This window comes from Dama dama, chromosome 4 (assembly GCF_033118175.1).
Source record: "Dama dama isolate Ldn47 chromosome 4, ASM3311817v1, whole genome shotgun sequence".
Lineage (NCBI taxonomy): Eukaryota > Metazoa > Chordata > Mammalia > Artiodactyla > Cervidae > Dama > Dama dama.
The window spans coordinates 53725455-53748228 of NC_083684.1; the positions used below are offsets into that span (position 1 = coordinate 53725455).

Genomic DNA, 22774 nt, shown 5'->3' on the forward strand with positions numbered 1-22774 from the left:
TGGCATGTGACCCTAGTCAAACCAACCAGAGCCCTTCCCTGGGATTTACTTTTATTTAGGACTGGAGGAGATTCTGCCATTTTACCTCTGGACTGTGGTGCTAGAAGGATTGAGTCTGTGTCTGTAAATATATAGCCATTTTCCCCACTACATGCAGTGGAAGGGGACACATCTGAGCTGAGACAAGTGGAGAAGAGAAATGAATGGGAAGAGTGTCCTAATGGAGTTGCGTCTCGATTCCAGTCTCTAAGGTCAAATTCCTTATAGTTTTGCCCTTGATTGTCTCCTTCCTAGCTCTACGAGCCAACAAATGCACACTTTTCCACACCTAATCAAGTTAAGCTGACTTCCTTTCACTTGCAGCCAAGACTCTGGCTAATACACTTCCCTGAACCTCTGGGCAGGGCCAGGCAACTCTTCTGTGCTCTGATAGGCTTTCTGTTTCTCCCATCACAGCCCTATTGCCATCTGTCTGTCTGAGCTTCAGGAGGGCAAGGACTGGTGCTTTCTGGGTCACTTTTGGATCTCCAGTGTCCAGTACAGGGCCAGGCACAGAGGAAATGCTCCAACACTCCCCTTGAATGATATCATGCTCTGTCTCACCTAATGTACTATTCCGTGGGTTTAAAGCTCTCAGTTTGGGCAGGGGGGTGGGGGTGGGGGAATGTCACTGCCATTGATAAATACTTCTCTGTTAAATGAAAGGCCTGATGTTACAGAGGAAGGTGGGGGCTATCATTCAAAGGGCTGGCCTAGGGACCATGTGGGCCCCAAATATGTCAAAGGGTGCATGCCAAGTTCTGAGGTGGCAGTTTCTGATTTTGCTGTGAAGACAGGCACACTGCAGTCAAAGCTGAATTCCTCACAGAAGTCAAGCCAAATACTGCCCCAGCTGAAACCCACAGCTGAGAATAAAATCTTGACTCTTGACCACAGCCCACGAGGCTCAGCAGAAGCTGCTCACTGCTTGCGTCTCCCACTTGCTCTCTTCTCACTCTCCCCCTTACTCCAGTCCAGACACACTGCCTCCAACACACGAAGCACACTCCTGCCTCAGGGCCTTTGCACACGCTATTCTCTTTGCTAGGAATGCTCTTCCCTGGCTCTTTCCACAAGGGGGTTTTCTCAGCTCCAATATCACCTTCCTTGACCTTCCAGTCTAAAGTAAGTCTCTGACCCAGATGTAGAGAATGGACATGTAGATAAGGGGGCTTGATTGGGGGGAGAGAGAATTGGGAGACTGGGGTGACACATGAGCACAGCCATGTATAAAAGAGATAGCTAGTGGGATCTTGCTGCACAGTGCAGGGAGCTCAGCTCAGTGCCCTGCGGTGACCTAGACGGGTGGGATGGGGTGGTGGGAGGTCCAAGAGTGAGGGAATGTGTGTATACCTGTAGCTCATTCTCTTTGATGTACAGCAGAGCCTAACACACCACTTTAAAGCAACTATACCCCAAGAAATAAATAAAATAAACCTCTCAGTCATTCCACCCCATCACCCTGTTTTATTTTTCTGCTGCACCTGCAGCCTACAGGTTGATATCTTTGGCCAGGGATCGAACCCTGGCCCCCTGCATTGGGAGTGGGGAAGTCTTAACCACTGGTCCATCAGGGAAGCCCCCCATCAAAATGAGAATGTTTTCATTCTCCGTGTGACACTTATTCACTACCACTCATAATTTACTTGCTTGATTACTGTCTCCTGCCTCTAGAATATAAGCTCCATGGGGTAGGGGTCTCTTGTTTCATCTGTTTTGTTCACTGCGGTATCCCCTGCACAGAGCTAGGTACATAGCACATGCTCAGTAAAGCTTTATCGGGTGGAGCTGAGACAGTAAAGTCAGACGGTTAGGTGTGCAGGATAAAAAGGCAGTAAATTCTCCAATCATGGCTCTGCCGTTTACAGACTGCATGGTCTTGGGCAAACTGCTTACCTGTCTGAACTTGTTTCCTTGTCTAGAAAAGGGGGTGCACAAGGCCTCCCACCTTCTGAGATGGCCCACACTCTGTGGAGTGTGTTTCCCTCTAAGCAAATCAACTTACCTAGCCTAAAATAAATAAGAGGGTGCACACACCGCACACATCTGTTTTGGAGTATAGACGTGATCACGCTTCCTCCCTGAGTAAGTCCGTTCTGTGCTCTGTGCCAGGACTGAGCTGCACGCTGTATTCATGCTTCAGGGAGGGTTTGTGAGCACCAAGGCTGGTGTGTGGGAAGCCCTCGGTACCCAGGAGTCGTGATGACTGAGATAGATAAGTGCGGCTGGGCCGCTGGGTGATGCCGGCCTGTGATTCTCTGGTGCCTCTGTCCTTGCTGCCTCCCACCGTCTGCCCAGATCCATCCCCCTCCCTCCTGCTCCGTTGCTATTTCTGTCTTTCTCTCCTCCTCCCCAGGCCTCAGGAGGCTCCTGGTTGGCATGAAGCCTTCTTCCTTCTTCCCCAGGATCAGAAAAGTTTTCACTGCAGGACCCATCCACCCTCCCCCAAAAAACTTCCCTTCTCCAACCACAGCCCACACCCTTGTCAGAAACTCCCCTCCACCCCATGCCAACCTGTGCCCTCAAGTAGACCCCTTCTCTACCTCCTAAGATCCCTCAGGTTCCAGGCAGCATGACCCGTGAGTCCTTCCTTTCCCCTGTCCCCTCTCCCACTAGGCTAACTTTCGATACCCAGGCTCAGTTAATTAAGGTCCTCGAGGCCATTCCCCAGCCTCCAGACACAAACATCAGAGGCTACATTTTGTAGTAGAGTGGAACAGATACTGAGGTCAAACTGCCAACTCCATTTCTTCACCAGGGGAGCATTGGGCAAGTGACTTCACTTCTCCCTGGTGTAGATTCCTGTCTGTAAAATGGGGCCAAGTGTATCGACCCCCAACAGCTGTTGGACCTCAGAGAGATGAGCTGTGCTTAGCACAATGCCTATGTGGAAAATGAACACTCCCTAGTTGCTCGGCACTAAAGGCTCAGAAGGCTGCCTGCCGTTTTAAATCCCAAGTTTGTTACCTTCTGGTTATGCGACCTGTAACAAGTTGCTTTACTTCTGGACCCGTTTTCTCATCTATAAAATGGGGTCATGGTACTGATGTCCTAGGGTTGTTGTGAGGATTAAACAACTTAAGTGCTTGGCAATAGTAAGCACTCATTAAACCTTAGCTATTGTTTCTGTTTTTTATGTATTATTCCCCACCTCTAAGTCTCTCAAAGGGTAGGAAACTGCAAATCTCCCTGGTCACAGTCAGCCGTCCTACCTTTATTCTCACTTAACGTCCTAGAGCTGTAATCTAGGCCACGCCCCCCAACTTCCCAAGACACATGAACACACACAGAGGTCAGCAGAGCGGCCTCAGACACAGAAAAAAGTTTAATTCTCCTGCGGCGGAGGGTCCCGGCTCCGGTAGCGAGGGGGATTTGGTTTTGGATTTTGTTTCCTGTGGGGATTTCACTTGGGAGTAAGAGGAAGGAGTCGGGGAGAGTCTGGTCCTTCCGGTGGGACCTGCCCGGGAGAATTGTGTACTGGGGGAGATAATCTGGTGAGACAAGGAGGCTGGACGCCATACGGGAGAACAGACGACGGGACAGAGAAAAGAGAGACGAATAGGGAAGGACGGAAGACAGAGAAGACAGAGGGCGGGAAAGAGACAAAAGAGGGGAACAGAGAAAAGGGGACCCCAAGCCAGACCCGACGACGGGACCAGGGAATTGAATGGGGTTGGGGGGTGGAGGGGCTTTGGAGGCCGCCGCGGGACAGAATAGGATCTAGTCCAGCCAGATACGTGAAATGGGCCCCTCGCCCCTGCCCCGGGTCCCGGGGGGGGGGGGGAGGGGGCTCGTGTCTCAGTGCTGCAGTGTCGGGGGGGCCCTGCCCCTCCCCGCGCTTCGCTGTGTAAGGCACCGGCTCCAGCGAGGTCCGCGAGCGCGCGGGGGGAGGGGCAGGAGGGGGGCTTGGCGTCCACGGGGGAGGGGAGCCCGGCGGCCCGCCCTCAAACCCCCCCCCCGAGCGCGGGGGCGTGGCTTCGGGCCACCGCCCAGGCAGCCGGCGCCCCGCTCCGGGGAGAAGGGTGTTCCTCCCCTCCAGTCCGACGATGTGTTGGCTCGGCGCTTTCACCCCCGAATCCTGCCCTAAACGTCAGAGCGGCTGGGCGTTTGTCCGCGGCACCCAGGCGTCCCGGCGCCCGCCCGCCCGCCGCTCACACGGTACTTTCCAGCATCCACTCGGTGCTGGTAAAGGCCAGGCGCGCCCTGGCGGAGCCCAGCCCCAGGTCTCCGTCCTCCCCGGCCGCGCCCCCTCCGGCCCCGTCCAGGTGCGGCGTGGACCGGTGGCGCTTTGTCCGCCGGGCGCGGCGCGGGTAACTGTGGCTCTGGAAGAGCGCCCCGTAGTCCCCGTCGAACGAATAACGCTGCTGAGGCCTCGGCCGGGCCGGGGCTCCCCCAGGAACCAGAGCTAAAGTGGGGGGCGGTGAAGCCGGCGGTCCCAGGGCCCCAGAACGGCTCCTCCGAGGGCCCGCCGCGGCCCGGGACTCCTCCCCGGAGGTTTCCTCGGATGGCAGCAGGCACAGCGAGGTGGCCGAGCCGCCCAGGGAACGTCCAAGGACCGCCTCCGTTTCCGCGGAAGCCAGGTCGGTCGCCTCGGCCTTCGCCTCGACGGCCGCCGCCGCAGCCGCCGGAGCCGCCACCTCGCGCAGCGCCTCATAGCGGTCGGGCGCCGGCGGGGGCGGGGCCTGCGTTGCGCCTGCGCCGTTGGTCTGCGAGCACACGTGGCTGACCCGCGGAGGCGACCTGGAGGTGCCCTTGACTCGGCGGCCATCCCCATCGCCGTAGACCTTGTAGCGGATCATGAGCAGAACGATGAAAACGAGGACGGAGGCGACAATGACACCCCCGATGGCGATGATCATGGTGCCGCCCAAGAAATGGGCCCTCAGCGGGCGGCAGGGTGCCGGATCCCCAGCGGTAGTAAACTGCACGCAGCCCACCACTCGGGTGGCCGGCAGTGCTGTGGCCCCATCGTCGTAGACGGCCAGCACGCACAGGTCGTAGGCGCGGCCCGCTGCCAGATCATTCACCAGGAAGGTCTGGCTGGTGGATGGGATCATCCTGCAGGAGGGGGCGGGATCAGCGCCGGGTTAGCTCCACTCTGAACCAGGCTGCTTCCCTTGCATGTCCCCACCACCCGTGGGGACCTATCCATGCCTCCCTGCCAGTGTCTCACCCCTACTGGGACAACAGCAGCCACTGAAGCACCAAATTCCCACCCTCTCAGGACCTTTGGTATAGGCCACGCCCCTTATCTGCAGGCCCCACCGTCAGACCCACTCCTCACCCGTGTCTCCCCTCATCTATGTATCCTGGCCCCTGCCAGGAAGGAATGCTACAGCTTTTATGCCCTGCTCTCAAGGGGCTTGCTCCCTAGCAATGGCTCATTCCTACTGGGACAAGTGCCATTCAAGCGCTCTTATCTACATATTCCCACCCTTTAAGGGGATGGATGCTACAGACCGTGCCCCCTTACCTGCAAGCCTCACTCTCACTGGGGTGGACTAGCAGGTTACCTCATACTCCCAGTCTTACTCCTACTGGGACAATGGATGCTCTTCTAGTTCATCTCTTCTACATGTTCCTGCCCCTCCAAGGAAACCATGATACAGACCACTCCCCCTCATCTGCATATCCCACCCTTGGGTGTACATACACCTCTCCTAGAAGCATCTATCTTATCAGACAATTTCCAAGCCCCTCCACTACATATTCCTGCCCACCAAGGGGCCAGGGCTAAAGGCCACTTCCCTTCTGATTGACAAATACCTTCCAAACCACACTCCACAATGGCCCATGGGAGATGGTTCCCATACTGGGCCTAGGACCATGTCGACTCTTTGCATGTACCCAGATATCAGAGGCAACCACTTTATGTGCTCGCCCTGCCCTATACTACCTGAAGTCACTACACCATACCCCCAGTTAAGTTTCATCCATAATTGGGGCAAATGTAGCCAAGAAAGCATGCCCCTTTCTTGCCATGGACTCCTGCCCTCAAACAAGTGGCAGTGTAGAGAAGTGATTAAGCTGACAAAGTCTGAGAGCCACAATGCCAGAGTTTGCTTTTCTTTTCTGCTGCTTGCTAGCTCTGTAACCTCAGGCAAGTTTCTTAACCTCTCTGTGTCTCATTTCCCCCACTGAGGTTATTAAGAATTCCTACCCCATAGAAATGGTGTGAAGTATGATGAGTTAACATCCCCAAAGCCTGGCACTTAATAATTTCATTAACAGCCAGCATCCCACCCGATGCTGGCTTTGCTGTGGCTCACACTCTCCTACCAGTTGCTTCCCTCCCCGTCTATAAGAACCATTCCCCCTGGGCCTTGCCCCTCTTCTGTTGGGCACATCCCTTCCATGCTCGATGTTGGCTAAGCTGGGACTGCCACACCCACACAGATTTGCATGCACTCAATCTCACAGGCTCTCCTCTCCCACAAAGCTCTTAGCAGGTCATCAGAGACATGAACCGCCTCTTCATCTGCGTGGGGACAATACTGCAGGGGCACCAACTCCTCTAAAGTCCATGCCCCCACCTCCTCAGGCCTCTTACCTCTCAGAAGCATCCCCTTTCCTCCAGCCACACCACCTTCTGGTCCTGAAACCCACCTCAGTTCCTCCACCTCCAGAAGTCTCCGCCATCACCAAGAGCCATCCTCCCCCCAAAGACTACACATCAGGGGCCCACCACCTCTCCAACTCGCCCCCTGCCTGCCACTTCCCAGACCACTGCCCCCCTACCAACTCCATCCAACCTTGGGCCCCTGGCTCTAAGTCTTCCTCTTCCTCTCGTCTTCCCTCTCAGAGAGTCTTGGGCTCCTTTTGCTCCTTCCCCTAAAATAACCAGTTGCTAGAGGTTCCCCCCTTTTCAAGGACAGAAGCTGGCTCCTTAAGAAAGCTTGAGCCCATGTGTCTCTAATTGGCTGTAAGGCCCAAGCAAGCCGCAGAGCAGGCTTCTGGTTGGTTGTCACCTCCTCCCATGGCAGCAGTGAGGGAGTTAACCCCTGCAGTACTGCAGCACAGGCACCTGCAACGAAGGACAGAGGACTGGGACTGTGTAGCCCTGAGGGGAAGGGAAGAGCCCTAGGGTCTGTTGCCCAGTTGGAGACAGAGAGCCATCAACATCTGCAGAAATGCTGGGTCTGGGGGCCCATGAACCTCCCGCTACCCTGCCATGTAGTGACCACGGGTTAGAGAGAAAAGGAAAACGAGAAAGAGAGAGGTGGAGAATCACAGAAACCAGGAGCTGTTTACACAAATCTATTATCCCTCTCCCCTAATCCCAGCCTAGCAAACAGTAGTCGCCTGATAAACAAGTGTTCAATGTAAAAAGGGCAGAATTGGGAGTCTGAAGGGTAAGAGCTGGAATCTTGGTTCCGTCTCTTTCTGTGTGACCTTGAACAAGTGACTTCTCCCACTAAGCCTCAGTTTCCCTGTCTATAAAATGGGAGGGGGGATCATAGCTGCCTCACAGTAAAGTTGGGAAGGTCAAATGGAGTAGTATCCTTTGGTAGTACCTTATAAAAGTTTTTGTTTTGTCCATTTGTTTGCCCTAATGTTTTTAAGACTGGGTCAGTGTCTTATCCATCTCAGTAGGCCCAGGGCCCAGCATGGAACTGGCACAAAGTGGGCATTTATTCAGTGTTTGGTGACCAAATTCAAAACGAGAAGAAAATGAGTATGACAGAGACAAGAAAAAAGGAAGGCATCACCTCATTCAACCAATGATGGGAAAGCACCTACTGTGTGCCAGGACCATGGCCAAGAGAACTGGGTGAGGTGAAGATGGAAGCCAAGAGGCAGGCTTCTTGGTGTGGGTCTAAGCACCCACAAGATCAGGAGCTGCCTACAGGTGGGGAAATGGCTCCACCCCCTCTGGAGCACCCAAGGTATGTCATACAAAGGATTAAACATTCAGCAAGCACTCTGCAATGTGCCTAAGGGAGGCAGAGCCAGGACAAAGCAGAGATATGCACAGAGCCCACAACCGCTGAGCAAACGCCCGCTGTATGCCAGGTCAATTGCTGTGAACCACACTCCCGAGATGGAGAGACAAGGCAAAGCCAAGACTGAAATTCATCATATACTCTCTGCCTCCTTCCTCTGGGCTCCCTAGGGCAGGGCTTGGTCTCTTGGTCTCCTTGTGTCTCTCCCACCCAGCTGAGGGTCTGGCACATAGCAGGGGCTTAGTTCCTCATGAGAACAGAAAGGAGAGAAGGTAGAGAGACAGACAAAAGTGAGAGCAAGAGAAAATCAGAGATGATAGGGGGAAAGTACCTCTTTAACGTCAGTCTACACCATAGGGATATGTCCAGGCCAGGGCAATGGCTTCTAACCCAATGGATGGTGGAAACAACTTACATCCTTTTCTCATACTTTTGTTTCTATATTGTACCCAATGTGTTGATACAGTAGCCTTGTGATTTCTAAATATAAATGCAACTGTAACTATATATGTGTGAGTATATTTCCTGCTCTTAAGAATGTCTAACTGACGAGGTAGATGATCAGACAGCTTTGGTGAGCAGTGATGTAGACCCTGGGCCCCATGAGAGCAGGGACCATGCTGGGTGCATTCAAGGTAATAAATCGCTCAAGTGGGTGCTCCAGGATTTGCAAGATGTGTGAAAAACAAAGATAAGAAATAGAAAGAGAAGGAAATAGGGCAAATGGGAGCCACAGACCACTCTACAAGCCCCTCTAGAACCCCAGCTGAGCAAGAAGGCCGAGGGAGGCGGAGGGAGGGCCCCTGAGGCAGGAGGAGGTCCGGGGACTCTAACACCCACCTGTAGACAAGGGAGTCGTCTGCGGAGCTGTTGTACTGCACCTGGTACATGCGGATGCCAGGCACGGGCCTCTGGGCCGGCCAGCGGATGAGCACAGAGTTGGAGGTGAGCTCGGCCGCCACGAGCCGGCGCTCAGCCGCCGACTCATTGGCTCCAGGTCGGCCAGGCGTGGCGATGTCCGAGGAGCCAGGCTCCGTGAGAGGCGGCGGGGCAGCAGGCGGGGGTGCCATCAGAGGCAGAGGCACGACGCACACCTCCACGGGTGCGGTGGCTTCCCCGGCGGCGTTGGAGGCGATGCAAGTGAACGTGCCGCTGTCCCGCAAGGTGGTGATGGTCACATCCAGGGTCCCATCCCCCCGGACCCGGGTCCGGCTCGAGTTCCCCAGCAGGCGCCCGTCGGGTGCCACCCAGTGCACCACGGGCTCAGGGTCCCCCACGGCGCGGCACCGCAGGCTGACCGCCTGGCCCTCCACCACCAGGGCCCGGCCGCCCGCCTGCCGCGTGATCAGCGGAGGCTCACACAGAAACTCCTCCTCGGGGATGGACCAGAAGTAGCGGTCGGTGAGGTGCTCCGGCGTGGCACACGTCTCCAGGTCGTCCTCCCTGGTCAGCCGCCGCAGCCACAGCAGCTCACAGTTGCAGTGCAGGGGGTTGCCGCCGAAGCTGACCGTGAGCGGCGTGGGCGGCTTGGGTCCCGGACCTTGGGACCGCAGGAAGAGCCCATCAGGGGGCAGTTTATGCAGGCGGTTGGAGGTCATGTCCAGGCGAACCAGTTTGTGAAGCTGCACAAAGGTCCCTTCGGCGATGTGGTCGATGAGGTTGTGGTCCAGCGTGAGGGTGTTCAGGTTCACCATCTGGCCCACGGCCTCCCAGGGCAGGGCCTCCAGGTTGTTGTAGGACAGATCCAGGTCCTCCACGGTGGACAGGAAGGCGTCGAAAGCGGCCGACTCCACCCGGCGGATCTGGTTGTTACCCAGGATCAGGTGGCGGAGGTTGCCCAAACCCCGGAGTTGGTCACCTCGGACCTCTGCCAGCCGGTTGCTGTCGAGGTGCAGGGCGCGGAGGGCGCGCAGGTCCGCAAAGGCGCCCGCTGCCACCTGGCCAATGGTGTTCCGGGAGAGGGTGAGGTGTACCAGGCTGGTCATGTTGGCAAAGTCTCGGCGGCGGATGGCCGCGATAAAGTTGTCAGTGAGCCGCAGCTCCACCACGCGCCGGTCGATAGCCGGCGGCACGAAGAGCAAGCCGGTCTTGGCGCACAGCATGGTCAGCGTGGGCGCCACGTTCTGGCAGATGCAGCGGCCAGGGCAGGGCTGGCCCCGTGATGCCCCTGCCCAGAGAAGCAGCAGAAAGGGCAGGGCAGTAGGCGGCAGCGAGAGGAGCGCTGAGGAGAAGGGGCCCGGAGCCATGGTGCAGGGGGGAGGCAGGAGGAGCGGGAGGTGAGATCTGCAAGGAAGGAGAAGGGTCAGCCAGGCGTAGGGCTTGACCACCTGCCTGGCCACCCTGGGATGTCCCGCTTGGAGTGTGCCCCACATCCATCCCTTCCTGACAACTGGGTCCTGTAGGATGGTGACAGAACTGACCATCAGCTGGCATGCACTTGTGAACAGATCACATCACTTCCATGCTGCTTGGTAAATTACCACTGCCCCACCTCTGAGTGTCTAACCCCCACCTCTGCCCCTCTTCCAGGAGCTCCCAGACCTCTCATGACCTCTCAACCAGAGGGATGACATCTGGCCTGGCCTGCGCCTTCTAGTACCCACAAAATATTTTGAAAAATCACTGCTGACTAGGGTTTAAAGTCATGGATTTCAAAACCATACTCCCTGGGTTCAAATCCCAACTCTGACACTTACTAGCTGTGTGATCTCGGGCGAGTGTCTGAACCTCTCTGAATCTCGGTTTCTTCATCTGTAAAATGGAGACAAAAACAGGCCTTACCTCTGTGAGGATGAACTGGATTAATGAGCATAGTATACTCAGAATAGTGCCTGGCACATAAAATGTGTTCAATACATGTTAGTGTATAACTATTATTATCATCATCATCAAGTGTCCAGTAGGTGCCATGCATAGAAATGTTCACTATTATTAAGAGCAAGGGCTTTGAAATCAAATAGACTCGGGTTCAAGTCCTGGCTCCCCCAACTTGCTAACTCTGTGACCCCAAACCAATGGTTTTCCCGAGCTAGGCCATAATTTCCTGATTTGTAAAGTGGTCTGATAATTGTACTATCGTCATTGGGTTGTTGCAAGAGTTCAGTGAACTCATTCATAGGGGTCATGGAGCATAGGACCAGGCACAGAGTACATATTCAATAAATGTTAAGGGTAACACCCCCCCCCCACCTTTGGCAGTGGGGAGGGGGGATTGTACTGAAGGTAGGAGGGGCTGAGAAAAGAGCAGTCTCCCTGCTCCGTCTTGGGAAGTCCTGAGCCCGGTTTCCTTCTGGCCTCTGCTGAGGGCCCAAGCAGGGGGCAGACTTTCATGCTCACATTAATGGGTACAACACAAGGCCCCATACATGCCTACACACACACACACACACACACACACACACAGAGGCTGTGCCTCTGCTCCAGGCAAAACCTTCCGGCTGGGATTCCCCCTGCGGCAGCTGCAACCCACGACATGTCAGCTCCCATCACAACACGGGGTGGGTGGGGGGTGAAGAGGAAAGGATGGGAAGGGGGTGTCCCTGACACTGTTTTCACCCCACCCCATGCCCCAGTCCCTGCTGGCCCACCTCCCAGGAATCTGCAGTTTGGGGCTGTGGCCTCATGTGGCCCTGATCCTTCAGCCCACAGGCAAAGGGGGACTGTGGATGCAGAGAAGGGACCAAGAGAATCAGAGAGAGAGACGAGACAGAGAGAGACAAGAGGGAGGGAGGGATGAACTGGCAGACAAAGAGACAGATTCAGAGAGAGACAGAAAGAGAGAGACAAAGAGACAATAAGAGAAAGAATCTGAAAGACAGGTGAAGAGACAGGGAGCAAGTCGGAGGCAAAGAGAGAAAAACTTGAGTGGAGACCCACACAGAAAAGAGAGACTGAGACATCGAGATGGAGAGAGGGAGAGACAGCAAGAGAAAATAAGAGTGTTACACAGATGAAGACCAGAAGAAAGAGACTGAGGAAGACAGTGATGGGGCTGAAAAAAGAAAAAGAGGCAAAGTCAGAGCATCTCTTCATCTCTGAGCGACCCCCCACCACCACCACTAACTGTCATGCACTCCCTCTGGGACACTCGTCCAACAGAAAATCCTGGCCTGGGAGGTGGCCAGAAGTAGGAGGCGCAGCTCTGCACCTGCGTGGCTATAAGCTCTCTGGGGCTCAGAACCACTGTCTATGAAACCAGAAGGCCCACAGCCAGGGTGGGACTCAAGTTGAAACAGTGTAATACTAACAATGAAAATAGCTAACATTTATTGAGAGGCAGTATGGCATTGCCCACAGAATCTGGCCCCCAGCTGCCAGGTTCACACCCCAATTCCCTGCCATGTGACTTCCCCTCTTTGGGCCTCAGTGTGTCCATCTGTCAAATGGGGATGATAGCACCTACCTCATAGGATTACTGTGAGGATTAAATGAGATAATCCACTGTAACATACTTAGAGTAGTTGCTGATGGAGTAAATGCTATATAAATGTTAACAGCTGCTGTTAAATGATCATTTGCTCTGGCTCTCTCTCAGCCACCAGTAGGTCTGATTATCAGGAGATGTCCCCACATACATGCACATACACACACAAAATGGTAAACCATATCCACGCCACCATCCAAATGCAGGGTCATTTCATGTCAGGAAACTCTTGCCTCCTTTACTAACATGAAGAAACTTCCCTTTTCTGACCACTTTACTCAGTCTAAAAGGTGATACCTCCAGGCCTGAGACCCCCCCTACCATCCACACCCTCGTTCTAGGAAACTCTTACCCAAACAAGACATTCTTGACCTTGTCACCAACCTCCAGCCTGGGGGGCACGTGGCCCCTCAGGACACTGCTATACTTGCCACTAAAATTCATACAAGGCAGCACTCCAGGCCTCTGACTCTCTCAGAGTAAACCCAATCACTTCACATCTCTCTCCCCAGCCTGAGGGACCCCACTCACCTCTCTTCAGGCAGTCAGGGCCTGGGCCAGTACCTGCAAAGCAACAAAAGCACACTGTTAGCATCCTTCTGGCTCCTCTCCCAAGACCCTCCTCAGAGACCATCTCAGCCCAGGAAACCCCTGCCGTGATCACTCTCTCAGCCCTCCTGCTGTAGGTTCTGCAGGGTCTCAGGTGGACCCTGGAAGTCACCTCTGGAAATCAAGGAGTCTAAGCCCCAGGCTGTTCACCTTCCAAATCCCCAGAGTCTAGGACTTTAGTCCTTTGTCCTCTGGGGGCTCAAGAGGCCGAGATCCCCATCCTCCCCCTCCCTTGGACCCAACAGTCCAGGTCTCAGTTCCGTCCTTCCTCAAGATCCAGGAATCTGGTCCCTCAGCTCTCTATCTCCTTCAAACCCAGGATGCTAGGCTCCCAGCCTCCTCCTTCCAGAATTCACATCCCAGTCCCCAACTTCAAAGACCTGAACAGTAGCAGGAGCTGGGGGAGGATCAGAAGTTCCCATCTTCGCCATCAGACCATGGTCACCCCAGCACATGTGGACATGCCAAAACCCACATGGGCCCACAACTCATGACTCTGTATCTGAATTCCCATGGACACAGCAGCATATGTGTGCCCCCGCCCTCTGAAGGCTCTTGGTCCAGGATGTGGACACACTTGTGTCCATGGATCCCAGCATACCAGAGGTCATGCCACGTGGGCCCCCATCTCACTGGGCCCATAAGTGGGGTCAGCCTATGTCAATGACACAGGCACATGTGCACATATCATCCTGCATGTCTGTATGTGAACATACACAACCCCACTCTTCAGATACCAACACAAATGCGCAAATGGACTCAGAGTAGACACAGACCCTCGAGGTTGACACACCTGCACACAACCACACATACAACATTGCCTTTTCCCTTGCACACTCACACACAGAGGCACACACACAACTGTGAAACCCATGTGTCCCCTGGTGCATGCATCTATAACAAAGCTACCCTTGCAACTCACCAACACACATGTAACAGATGCTCACGCACACAAAGATACACAGGTGCACGTTCTTAAATACCCAACACACTCATACAACTTCATGTACCCCTAGTATGCATGGTCACAAAGCTGGTACATTCCCACACTAACAGATGCACAAATGCACACACTAGCCTATACACACCTCACACACATGCACAGAACCACAACAGGAACAGACACTGACAAGGCTGATAACACACTCCAAAAAGCACATAGGTACAAAAAGACCCACCTTTGCACAGACACTCAGAGATGTTCACTCATAACAGCACATACTCACATAACTGCCCTGTGAGGGATTTACACACTTACAAATACACACAAAATATTGAACCCCACTGGCAGAGTCAACAGATAGGCAGAGAACCACACTCACACACAGTCATGGACACACATCCCTCCCAGCCCTGAGGCACCCCCGCCCCACCTACTTCCTAGGCCAAGGAAACCCTAACACCCGTCCCTCCCAGCACACCCCCTTCCCCAGCCAGGTCAGAGTTCAGAGGGCTGGGGGCCTGAGCTGAAGAGCACCTGGTCAGAGGCATTCCTCCGACCAGCAGCCCAAAGGTCCCCAGGCCGGCCATCTGGATGTGGGCACCTCCAGCCCCATCTGCAGAGATCTGGCCGGGAGGGGACTGGGGTGGGATGGGTGGGAGAGGGCCGGGTCTGCGTCCCTCCCTCGGGCCCATCTGTCCACTCCTCGGCCTCTCATCCCTCCATCTGTCCACCTACCGGCTGCCCATCCCCCCCCCACCCAGCCACCAGGAAGGGGAAGACATGGCCGTCTCCCCCAAGGACCGCCGAGGACCCCCCCACAGTTGACATGGACCGAGGGAGCGGCAAACTCCCCTCCCCCAAACCCACACAGAGGCCCCACAAGGCGCTGAGCCCCAGCCCCCCCACCCCCGCCGGGAACCTGCCATGGACGCACAGACACACACCCTTGGAGACATACAACCCGCAGACACACACACACACACACACACACACAAATGGACACCCGAGCGGGCACACCCGGCTACACAGACCCTGGGATGGACATCCAATCTGGACACAAACACCCAACGCAGCTAACCGCGGGAACACACTCACGCGGGGGGCGGGGGAGGGGGGAGAACCCACACCTGGGCACACAACCCACGCACACACACCTGCACACAGCCCCTCCGATGGGCGCGCGACAGCCCCCCAGACACACAGCCGAAGGGGCAGCCACCCGGGGGGACACACACGCACGGCCGGACACAGCACCTCGGCTCGACACCCGGCACACACCCGGATGGCCACACAAGCAGGGCGCCGCACACGCCGGCGCCGGGCACACACAGGGCCGCGCGAGCGCACGCCGGGCCCGCCGCAGCGCCGCGGACACACACTCACACGCTCGCACGCTCACACCCGCGCTCGCACCGGCGCCCCCGCCCGCCGCCTCCCCGGCCGCTGCGGGCCGAGCTCACCCAGCCCGGGGGGGCCCCGGGCCCGGCCCCGCCGCCGCCGCCTCGCTCCGCGCCATGGTGGGGGGAGGGCCGGGGGAGGGGGCGCGGTGCCGCGGGGCCGCCTCCCTCCCGCCTCCCGCCCTCCCTCCCGAGCCGCCGCCGAGCTCCGCCCTCCGCGCCGCCCGCCGCCCGAGCCCCGCCGCCGCCACCGCCGCAAGGGGGGAGGGGGCGCAGACCCGAGGGGCCGGGCGCGGCGGCCGCAAGCCCCCGACCCCCGCCCCGGGGTCCTCTGCAGACCCCTCTCCACTGCGGAGCCGCCGGCCCGCCCCCAACCCCTCCCCAGCCCCACCTCCAGCCCAGCCGGCTTCCCCAGAGACCACCAGACCACGCCCCGACTGGCATGGGGACACTTGCAGCCCCAATGAAGACCTCGGATCTTGTACCGATACCCAGTGGGACTCCAGATCACGTCTTATCGCCTTTGAGAACCCAGACCATGTTTCTCAGCCACCCAGGACCACAAACCACGTCCTGCTCTCCTTGGCGACCTCAGACTGGGCCCCACACCCATCAGGGACCCTAGACCAGACCTCCCAATCTGGGGGGGGGGGGCGGGGGGCGCCAGACCGTATCTCAGCATCCAAGAGGGTCCCTAAATCATACCTCAACATTCAGGTGGACCCCCAGACCACACCTCACCCCTCAGGGACCCCAGATCACCCCAACATCCAGAGTGGATCCAGACCATATGTCAACATCTGGGGAGACCCCAGATCATGCCTCACTCCCTTGGGGGACCCAAACCATGTTCCATAGCCGCTCAGGACCACAGACCATATCCCACTCCTTCCTGAGGACCCTCTATGCCCCTCTGCCCTCAAACAATTCTCTGCCCCCTAGTAGAGACTCTAGACCATATCTAACGCCTAGGGGTGCCAAATATAACTCTTTTCCTCATGGGAGACCCTGGACTTTTCCAATTACCCCCATTAGATCCCAAACCTCCCTCACCTCCAAAGCACTCCCTGATTTCCAGAATGCCTAATTTGCCCCCAAATTCTTGATCATCTTCCCCACCCATGTTGCCCTCCTGAGGACCCTGCCTCATCCCTGCTCTTATTCTCTCTCTTGAACCCTCCAGGCCTTCCCCCACCCTGTGACTTTTGTGGAACTGAGAATTCCTTGTTCCTTTCTTGTTCAGACCCCTTTGCTCAACTCCTACAGAACAGCTAACCCCCAGAAGGGGACGACAGGGGATGAGATGGTTGGATGGCATCACCGACTCGATGGACAAGAGTTTGAGCAAGCTCTGGAAGTTGGTGATGGACAGGGAAGCCTGGCGAGCTGCAGTCCATGGGGTTGCAAAGAGTCGGACATGACTGAGTGACTGAACTGAGCCCCTCTCCCACCAGATATCTCAGACCATTCTCCATCTCTTTGTGAGATATTCTGGCCTCTAAACCCAGCAAGCTCTCCCCTCAAAATCTGTCTTATTTCATGGGACTTCCCTGGTGGTCCAGTGGCTAAAACTCTGGGCTTCCAGTGGAGGGGGTCAAGTTCAACCCCTGGTCAGGGAACTAGATCCCATATGCTGTAACTAAGATATAAGGATCCCACATGCCACAACTAAGACCCAGTGCACCCAAATAAAAATAAATAAATAAAGGGGAAAATCTTAACTTAAAAAAAAAAAATCTGTCTTATTGCAATCCCCTAGGTCCTTGGTGGCCCAAATCCCTCCCATTTTGGATTCCATTCAGATTCCAAGGTCTTCCCCTAAACCCCTTCTCTAAATTCTTCCTACTCATATCATCACACGGAGCCTGCCCCGTACCCCCAGATCCAGGACATCTCTGCAGAGCTTCCCTCTGGGGAACCTCACTTTAGTGAACCACTCACAACCCTTAGATCCCCCTGGGGACACTCAAAGTCCCATTCCCCACCCCCAAGTCTCTATATTTCACCTTCCCCACCACCATCACTGGCTTCCCTGATGGCTCAGTGGTAAAGAATCTGCCTGCCAATGCAGGAGACTTGGGTTCCATTCCTGATCCAGGAAGATCCCCTGGAAAAGGAAATGGCAATCCACTCCAGTATTGTTCCCTGGAAAACCCCATGAACAGAGGAGCCTGGCAGGCTACAGTCCATAGGGTCGCAAGAAGTCAGACTTAGTGACTAACCAACAACAACAACCACCATCACCACCACCACCCAGGCACCATTCCCACCTTTCACCCTGATATTGGGTGCTCACTGCCACGACATGAAGGACTAGGGCTGGAAGGACAGATGTGGGAGAACAATAACAATAATAGCAAAATTGGACACATGTCCAACCCTACTATGTGCCAGGATTGGATCTAAGGGCTTCACATATATAACTCCACTCACTTCTTTTTTTTGTTAAGTTGCACACTTTATTTTTTAAATAGTTAAGTTTTGGTTGCTTTGGCTCTCCTTTGTTGTGCATGGACTTTCTCTAGATGCAGCGAGCAGTAGTTACTCTCTAGTTGTGGTGCACAGGCTTCTCATTGATGTGGCTTCTCTTGTTGCAGAGCACAAACTCTAGAACACGCTGAGGGCTTCCATAGTTGTGGTGCATGGGCTTAGTTGCCCTGAGCCACGTGGGACCTTCCCTGACCAGGGATCAAACCCATGTCGATCCCCACCCCCCACATCAGCAGGCAGACGCCCAACCACTGGACCACCAGGGAAGTCCTCCATTCACTCTTCACAGAAACCAAATGAGGAGGTCAAATGACTATGCCCATTTTACAGATGAGGAAAATTAAGCCACAGAGAGGTTGAGTCACTTGCCTAAGATCACATAGATAGCAAGTAGCAGAACAAGGTGGAGGCAAAGAGGAAAGAGGATAGGGCAGGTCTGGGATGGATGGGAGTGAAAAAGGGAGGTGGGGTGAGAAGATAATAAAAACAGAGACAGGGACATCCCTGGTGGTCCAGTGGTTAAGAGTCTGCCTTGCAATGCGGGGCACGCTGGTTCAATCCCTGGTCTGGGAAGATCCCACATGCCGCAGCGGAACCAAGCCCATGCGCCACAACTACCGAGCCAGCGCTCTAGAGCCGAGAGCCACGAACCAAAACTACTGAAGCCCTAGAGCCTGTGCTCCACAACGAGAAGCCACCACAAGGACAAGCCCACTCTCAGGAACGGAAGAAAGCTCTTGCACAGCAACCAAGACCCAGCCCAGCCAAAAAAGAAAAGGAAAGAAGATGCCACATGCCTTGAAGAAACTAAACCTCTGCCCCACAACTAGAGAACCCATGAGCTGCACAAAAGATCCCACATGACGCAACTAAGAACTGTTGTTGTTCAGTCGATAAGTTGTGTTCTACTCTTTGAGACTCGTGAACTGCAGCACACCAGGCTTCCCTGTCCTTCACTTTCTCCCTGAGTTTGCTCAAACTCATGTTCATTGAGTCAGTGATGCCATCCAATCATCTCATTCTGTGTCACCCCCTTCTCCTCCTGCCCTCAATTTTTCCCAGCATCAGGGTCTTTTCAAATGAGTCAGCTCTTTGCATCAGGTGGCCAAAGTATTGCAGCTTCAGCTTCAGCATCAGTCCTTCCAATGAATATTCAGGGTTGATTTCCTCTAGGAGTGACTGGTTTGATCTCCTTGCTGTCCAAGGAACTCTCCAGAGTCTTCTCCAGCACCACCATTCAAAAGTATCACTTCTTAGGCACTCAGCCTTATGGTCCAATTCCCACATCCGTACATGACTACTGGAAAAACCATAGCTTTAACAATACAGACCTTTGTCGGCAAAGTAATGTCCCTGCTTTTTAATAGGCTGTCTAGCTTTGTCATAGCTTTTCTTCCAAGGAGCAAATGAATATGATAATAATAATAGAGACAGAGACAGAGAAATAAAGAGCCTGAGTCCAGGCAGAGATAGACTCACTCACAGAGCATGTCTGGCCCTGTGATCTCTGGCTCCTGCCCACCTTTTGACCTCATCCCTGACCACTGTTGTCTTCCAGCCTCAGTAGTGAATTTTCTCTTCCTCCAACATATCATGTCATTGCAGCCCCTGGGCCTTTGCACTCTTTTCCCCTTCCATGGCTGATTTCTTCTTTTCATTCAATTCTCTTTTTTTGACAGGAAATAGCATTTATTGATGAGCATGATTAAGGAGGGGACAGCGCTGATGCTCATGAGTGCAGGGCCCACCATTTGTCCAGGGGACCACGACTAGGGATGTATCTGACTCCACAGCCATCTGGGATGAGTTGCTTTTCTGCCACCATGTTTTCAAATTCATCCGCCTTGAACTTGGTAAATCCCCACTTCTTGAAGATGTGGATCTTCTGGCAGCTGGCAACTTGAACTTGGCCCAGCGGAGGGCTTCAATCACATGCTCCTTGTTCTGCAGCTTGGTGCGGACGGACATTATGACCTGGCCAATGTGGACCCTGACCACTGTGCCCTGGGGCTTTCCAAAGGCACCACACATACCTGTCTGGAGTCTATCGGCTCCAGCGCAAGACAACATCTTGTTGATGCGGATGACATGGAAGGGGTGGAGCCACACTCAGATGTGAAAACCATCTTTGCCACAGCTTTTCACCATGTACTTGTTGGCACAAATACGGGTAGCCTCCAGGGCTTCAGAGGAGAGCTGCTCATACTCATCTGACACCATGTGGCCACAGAGTGGGAACTCATCCACTTTAGCCTTCTTACGCCCCAAGTTGAAGATGCGGATGTTAGCATCAGGGACAGCTGGGCAGAAGCGGGACTTTGGATACGGCTTGTTCTTACAATACTGGGAACACTGGGCGGGGTGGCGGCCCATGGCAACACCAGGGTCTTCAGTGGCGTGCCAAAGGGAAAGAGAGCTTCATTCAATTCTTAATTCAAATGTATCTCTTAAGAGAGCCCTTCCTTTACCATGACCAATTTATATCCTCACTGCCACCAGTCGTCCTGATGTCTTCAGATTACTTTGAAATACTTTAAACATAAAAGGGGATTAATGATTGGGGGACTTCCCTAGTGGCTAAGACTCTGTGCTCCCAGTGCAGGGAGCCTGGGTCCAATCCCTGGTCAGGGAACTAGATCCCACATCCCGTTACTAAGACCACGTGCAGCCAAATAAATACTTTTTTTAATGAATTAATGGATGGATAGATGGGTGGCTATGTAATAAAGCAAGTACAGTCAAAATGTTCATCTAGAATCTAGGTGGGAGGTATATGGGTGTTCACTGTAAAACTATTTCAGCTTTGCTATATGTTTGAAATTTTTCACAATACATGTTGGCAGGAAGAAACTGGAGGACTCTTCTAGAGACTAAAGAAGCAACAACAACAACGACGACAAAAAAACCCAAACAGGTCCCACCCTGTTTGGGATTTCTATCATCCCATCATCTCATTTTATTTCCTTCATGGCCTTTATCACTCTTCGTAACATTCTTGCTTGCTTGTTTGTTTACCTATTTATTCATTTGTTGCTTACTGTCTCTTAATTGAAATGTAAGCCACCTGACATGTGGCTTGCACACCAATTTTCCCCAGTCCACCAAATTTCTCCAGTAGTCTTGGCACCAGTTGTTTAGCCCACCAGGCTCCTGTGTCCATGGGATTCCTCAGGCAAGAATACTGGAGTGGGTTGCCATTTCATTCTCCAGGGATCTTCCTGACCCAGGGATTGAACCTGTGTCTCCTGCTTTGGCAGGTGGATTCTCTACCATGGAACCACCTGGGAAGCCCAATAGGTGCTTGGTAAAAATGTGTTCTTGAACTCCTCTTAGGAGAAGGCCTGGGAGCTAGAGCTGCTGCAGTCTCACTGTAGAGCCTACACTCGGGAATAAACATGATCTTCCAGCCTGGGGCCACTAGAAGGGGAAGGATATACCCCAGAGGCAGCGGAGTGCCCCATGAGGTCAGGGAATGTGAGTTGTCCTGAAAAAGAAGGCAACAGATGAAAGCATATAGTGTGATTATTTCCCTCTGGCCTTAATTCCTGACCCAGACCTTCTAATAGAGATCCAATCTAATGCTTCCACAATTTAGGCCCCACCCAGAAGCATAGGCTCCACCCCCTGTCTCTAAAGCCCCACCCCACAGCAAAATCCCTGACCTATCTGGCCTAAATAAGTAACACCCCTCAAGCCTAGGTCCCACCTCAAAGCCTGAGCCCCACCCCTTTATCTTAAACACCATCTTAAAATTTGTAATATTCATGTTTCTTCAGTCTGGGTCCTGCCACCACCCAAGTCCCACCCCTCTATCCTAGCCCCACACCTCCACCTTAGACTCCACTCCAAAAGAGTCAAGATTTCAGCCTAGGCAAGGGCCCTTCAGGCCTAATTTGGGTACCCCATTCTCAACTCTGACCTAAAGTCCAGTCTTCACCTATTCAACATAAACCCTGCTCACTTTCAAGTTATCAGGGAGAAATACCCCAGGGAAAACCTAGGGAGCCTAGATCTGTGGGAACCTAGAAGGGAGTTTTATTTTTTTGCGCTCCAAAATCACTGCAGATGGTGACTGCAGCCATGAAATTAAAAGACGATTGCTCCTTGGAAGAAAAGCTATGACCAACCTAGACAGCATATTAAAAAACAGAGACATTACTTTGACAACAAAATTCCATCTAGTCAAAGCTATGGTTTTTCCAGTAGTCATGTTCGGATGTGTGAGTTGGATTATAAAGAAAGCTGAGCACCGAAGAATTGATGCTTTTGAAATGTGGTGTTGGAGAAGACTCTTGAGAGTCCCTTGGACTGCAAGGAAATCAAACCAGTTCACACTAAAGGAAATCAGTCCTGAATATTCACTGGAAGGACTGATGCTGAAGCTGAAACTCCAATACTTTGGCCACCTGATGCAAAGAGCTGACTCATTTGAAAAGACCCTGATGCTGGGGAAGATTGAAGGCGGCAGGAGAAGGAGACAACAGAGGATGAGATGGTTGGATGCCACCACCTACTCAATGGACATGAGCTTGAGCAAGCTCTGGGAGATGGTGATGGACAGGGAAGCCTGGCGTGCTGCAGTCTGTGGGATCGCAGAGTCAAACAGGACTGAGCAACTGAACTGAACTGAACTGAATTGAGAAGGGAGGTTGGTGGAAAGAGAGGAAGAGGTTCCCAGTTTGTATCGCCTCTCAAAGGTGTGGCCCCAAATGAAAAGCCACAGCCCCACTGTGCCCACTTTTCATTGTATAGCAGGATTCTGTTCTGACCTCTCTGATTGGTCCATCCACAAGCCCTCTAGTCAAACCTATTGTGCATTGGACTGCCCTTCAGAGTCACCCTCTCTGATTGATGCCTGCTTTCCAAACTCCCTGCTCCTGATGGGGCAAATCCTTGCACATGCCTGTCTCTGATTAGAGCATTTGTGAGT

At 53.9% G+C, this 22774-nt stretch overlaps 1 protein-coding gene and 1 pseudogene across 2 annotated transcripts; both read right to left on the reverse strand.

Annotated features, from left to right (window-relative positions):
• Positions 1 to 3393: 3393 nt before the first annotated feature.
• On the reverse strand, positions 3394 to 15469 carry LRFN1 (leucine rich repeat and fibronectin type III domain containing 1). 2 transcript variants are annotated; one of them, XM_061139263.1, is made up of 5 exons: positions 15418 to 15469; positions 12937 to 12969; positions 10679 to 10733; positions 8823 to 10265; positions 3394 to 5097 (listed from the first exon to the last, which is right to left on the reverse strand). In XM_061139263.1, the coding sequence occupies exons 4-5, from the start codon at positions 10226 to 10228 to the stop codon at positions 4191 to 4193; spliced, it is 2313 nt and encodes a 770-aa protein (XP_060995246.1). In that variant the 5' UTR covers positions 10229 to 10265; positions 10679 to 10733; positions 12937 to 12969; positions 15418 to 15469; the 3' UTR covers positions 3394 to 4190. The 2 variants fall into 2 exon arrangements, with proteins under 2 accessions (XP_060995246.1, XP_060995247.1); XM_061139264.1 differs by lacking the exon at positions 15418 to 15469 and adding an exon at positions 13395 to 14324.
• Positions 15470 to 19477: 4008 nt separating this feature from the next.
• LOC133051108 (large ribosomal subunit protein uL16-like) lies at positions 19478 to 20265 on the reverse strand (annotated as a pseudogene).
• Positions 20266 to 22774: the final 2509 nt, after the last annotated feature.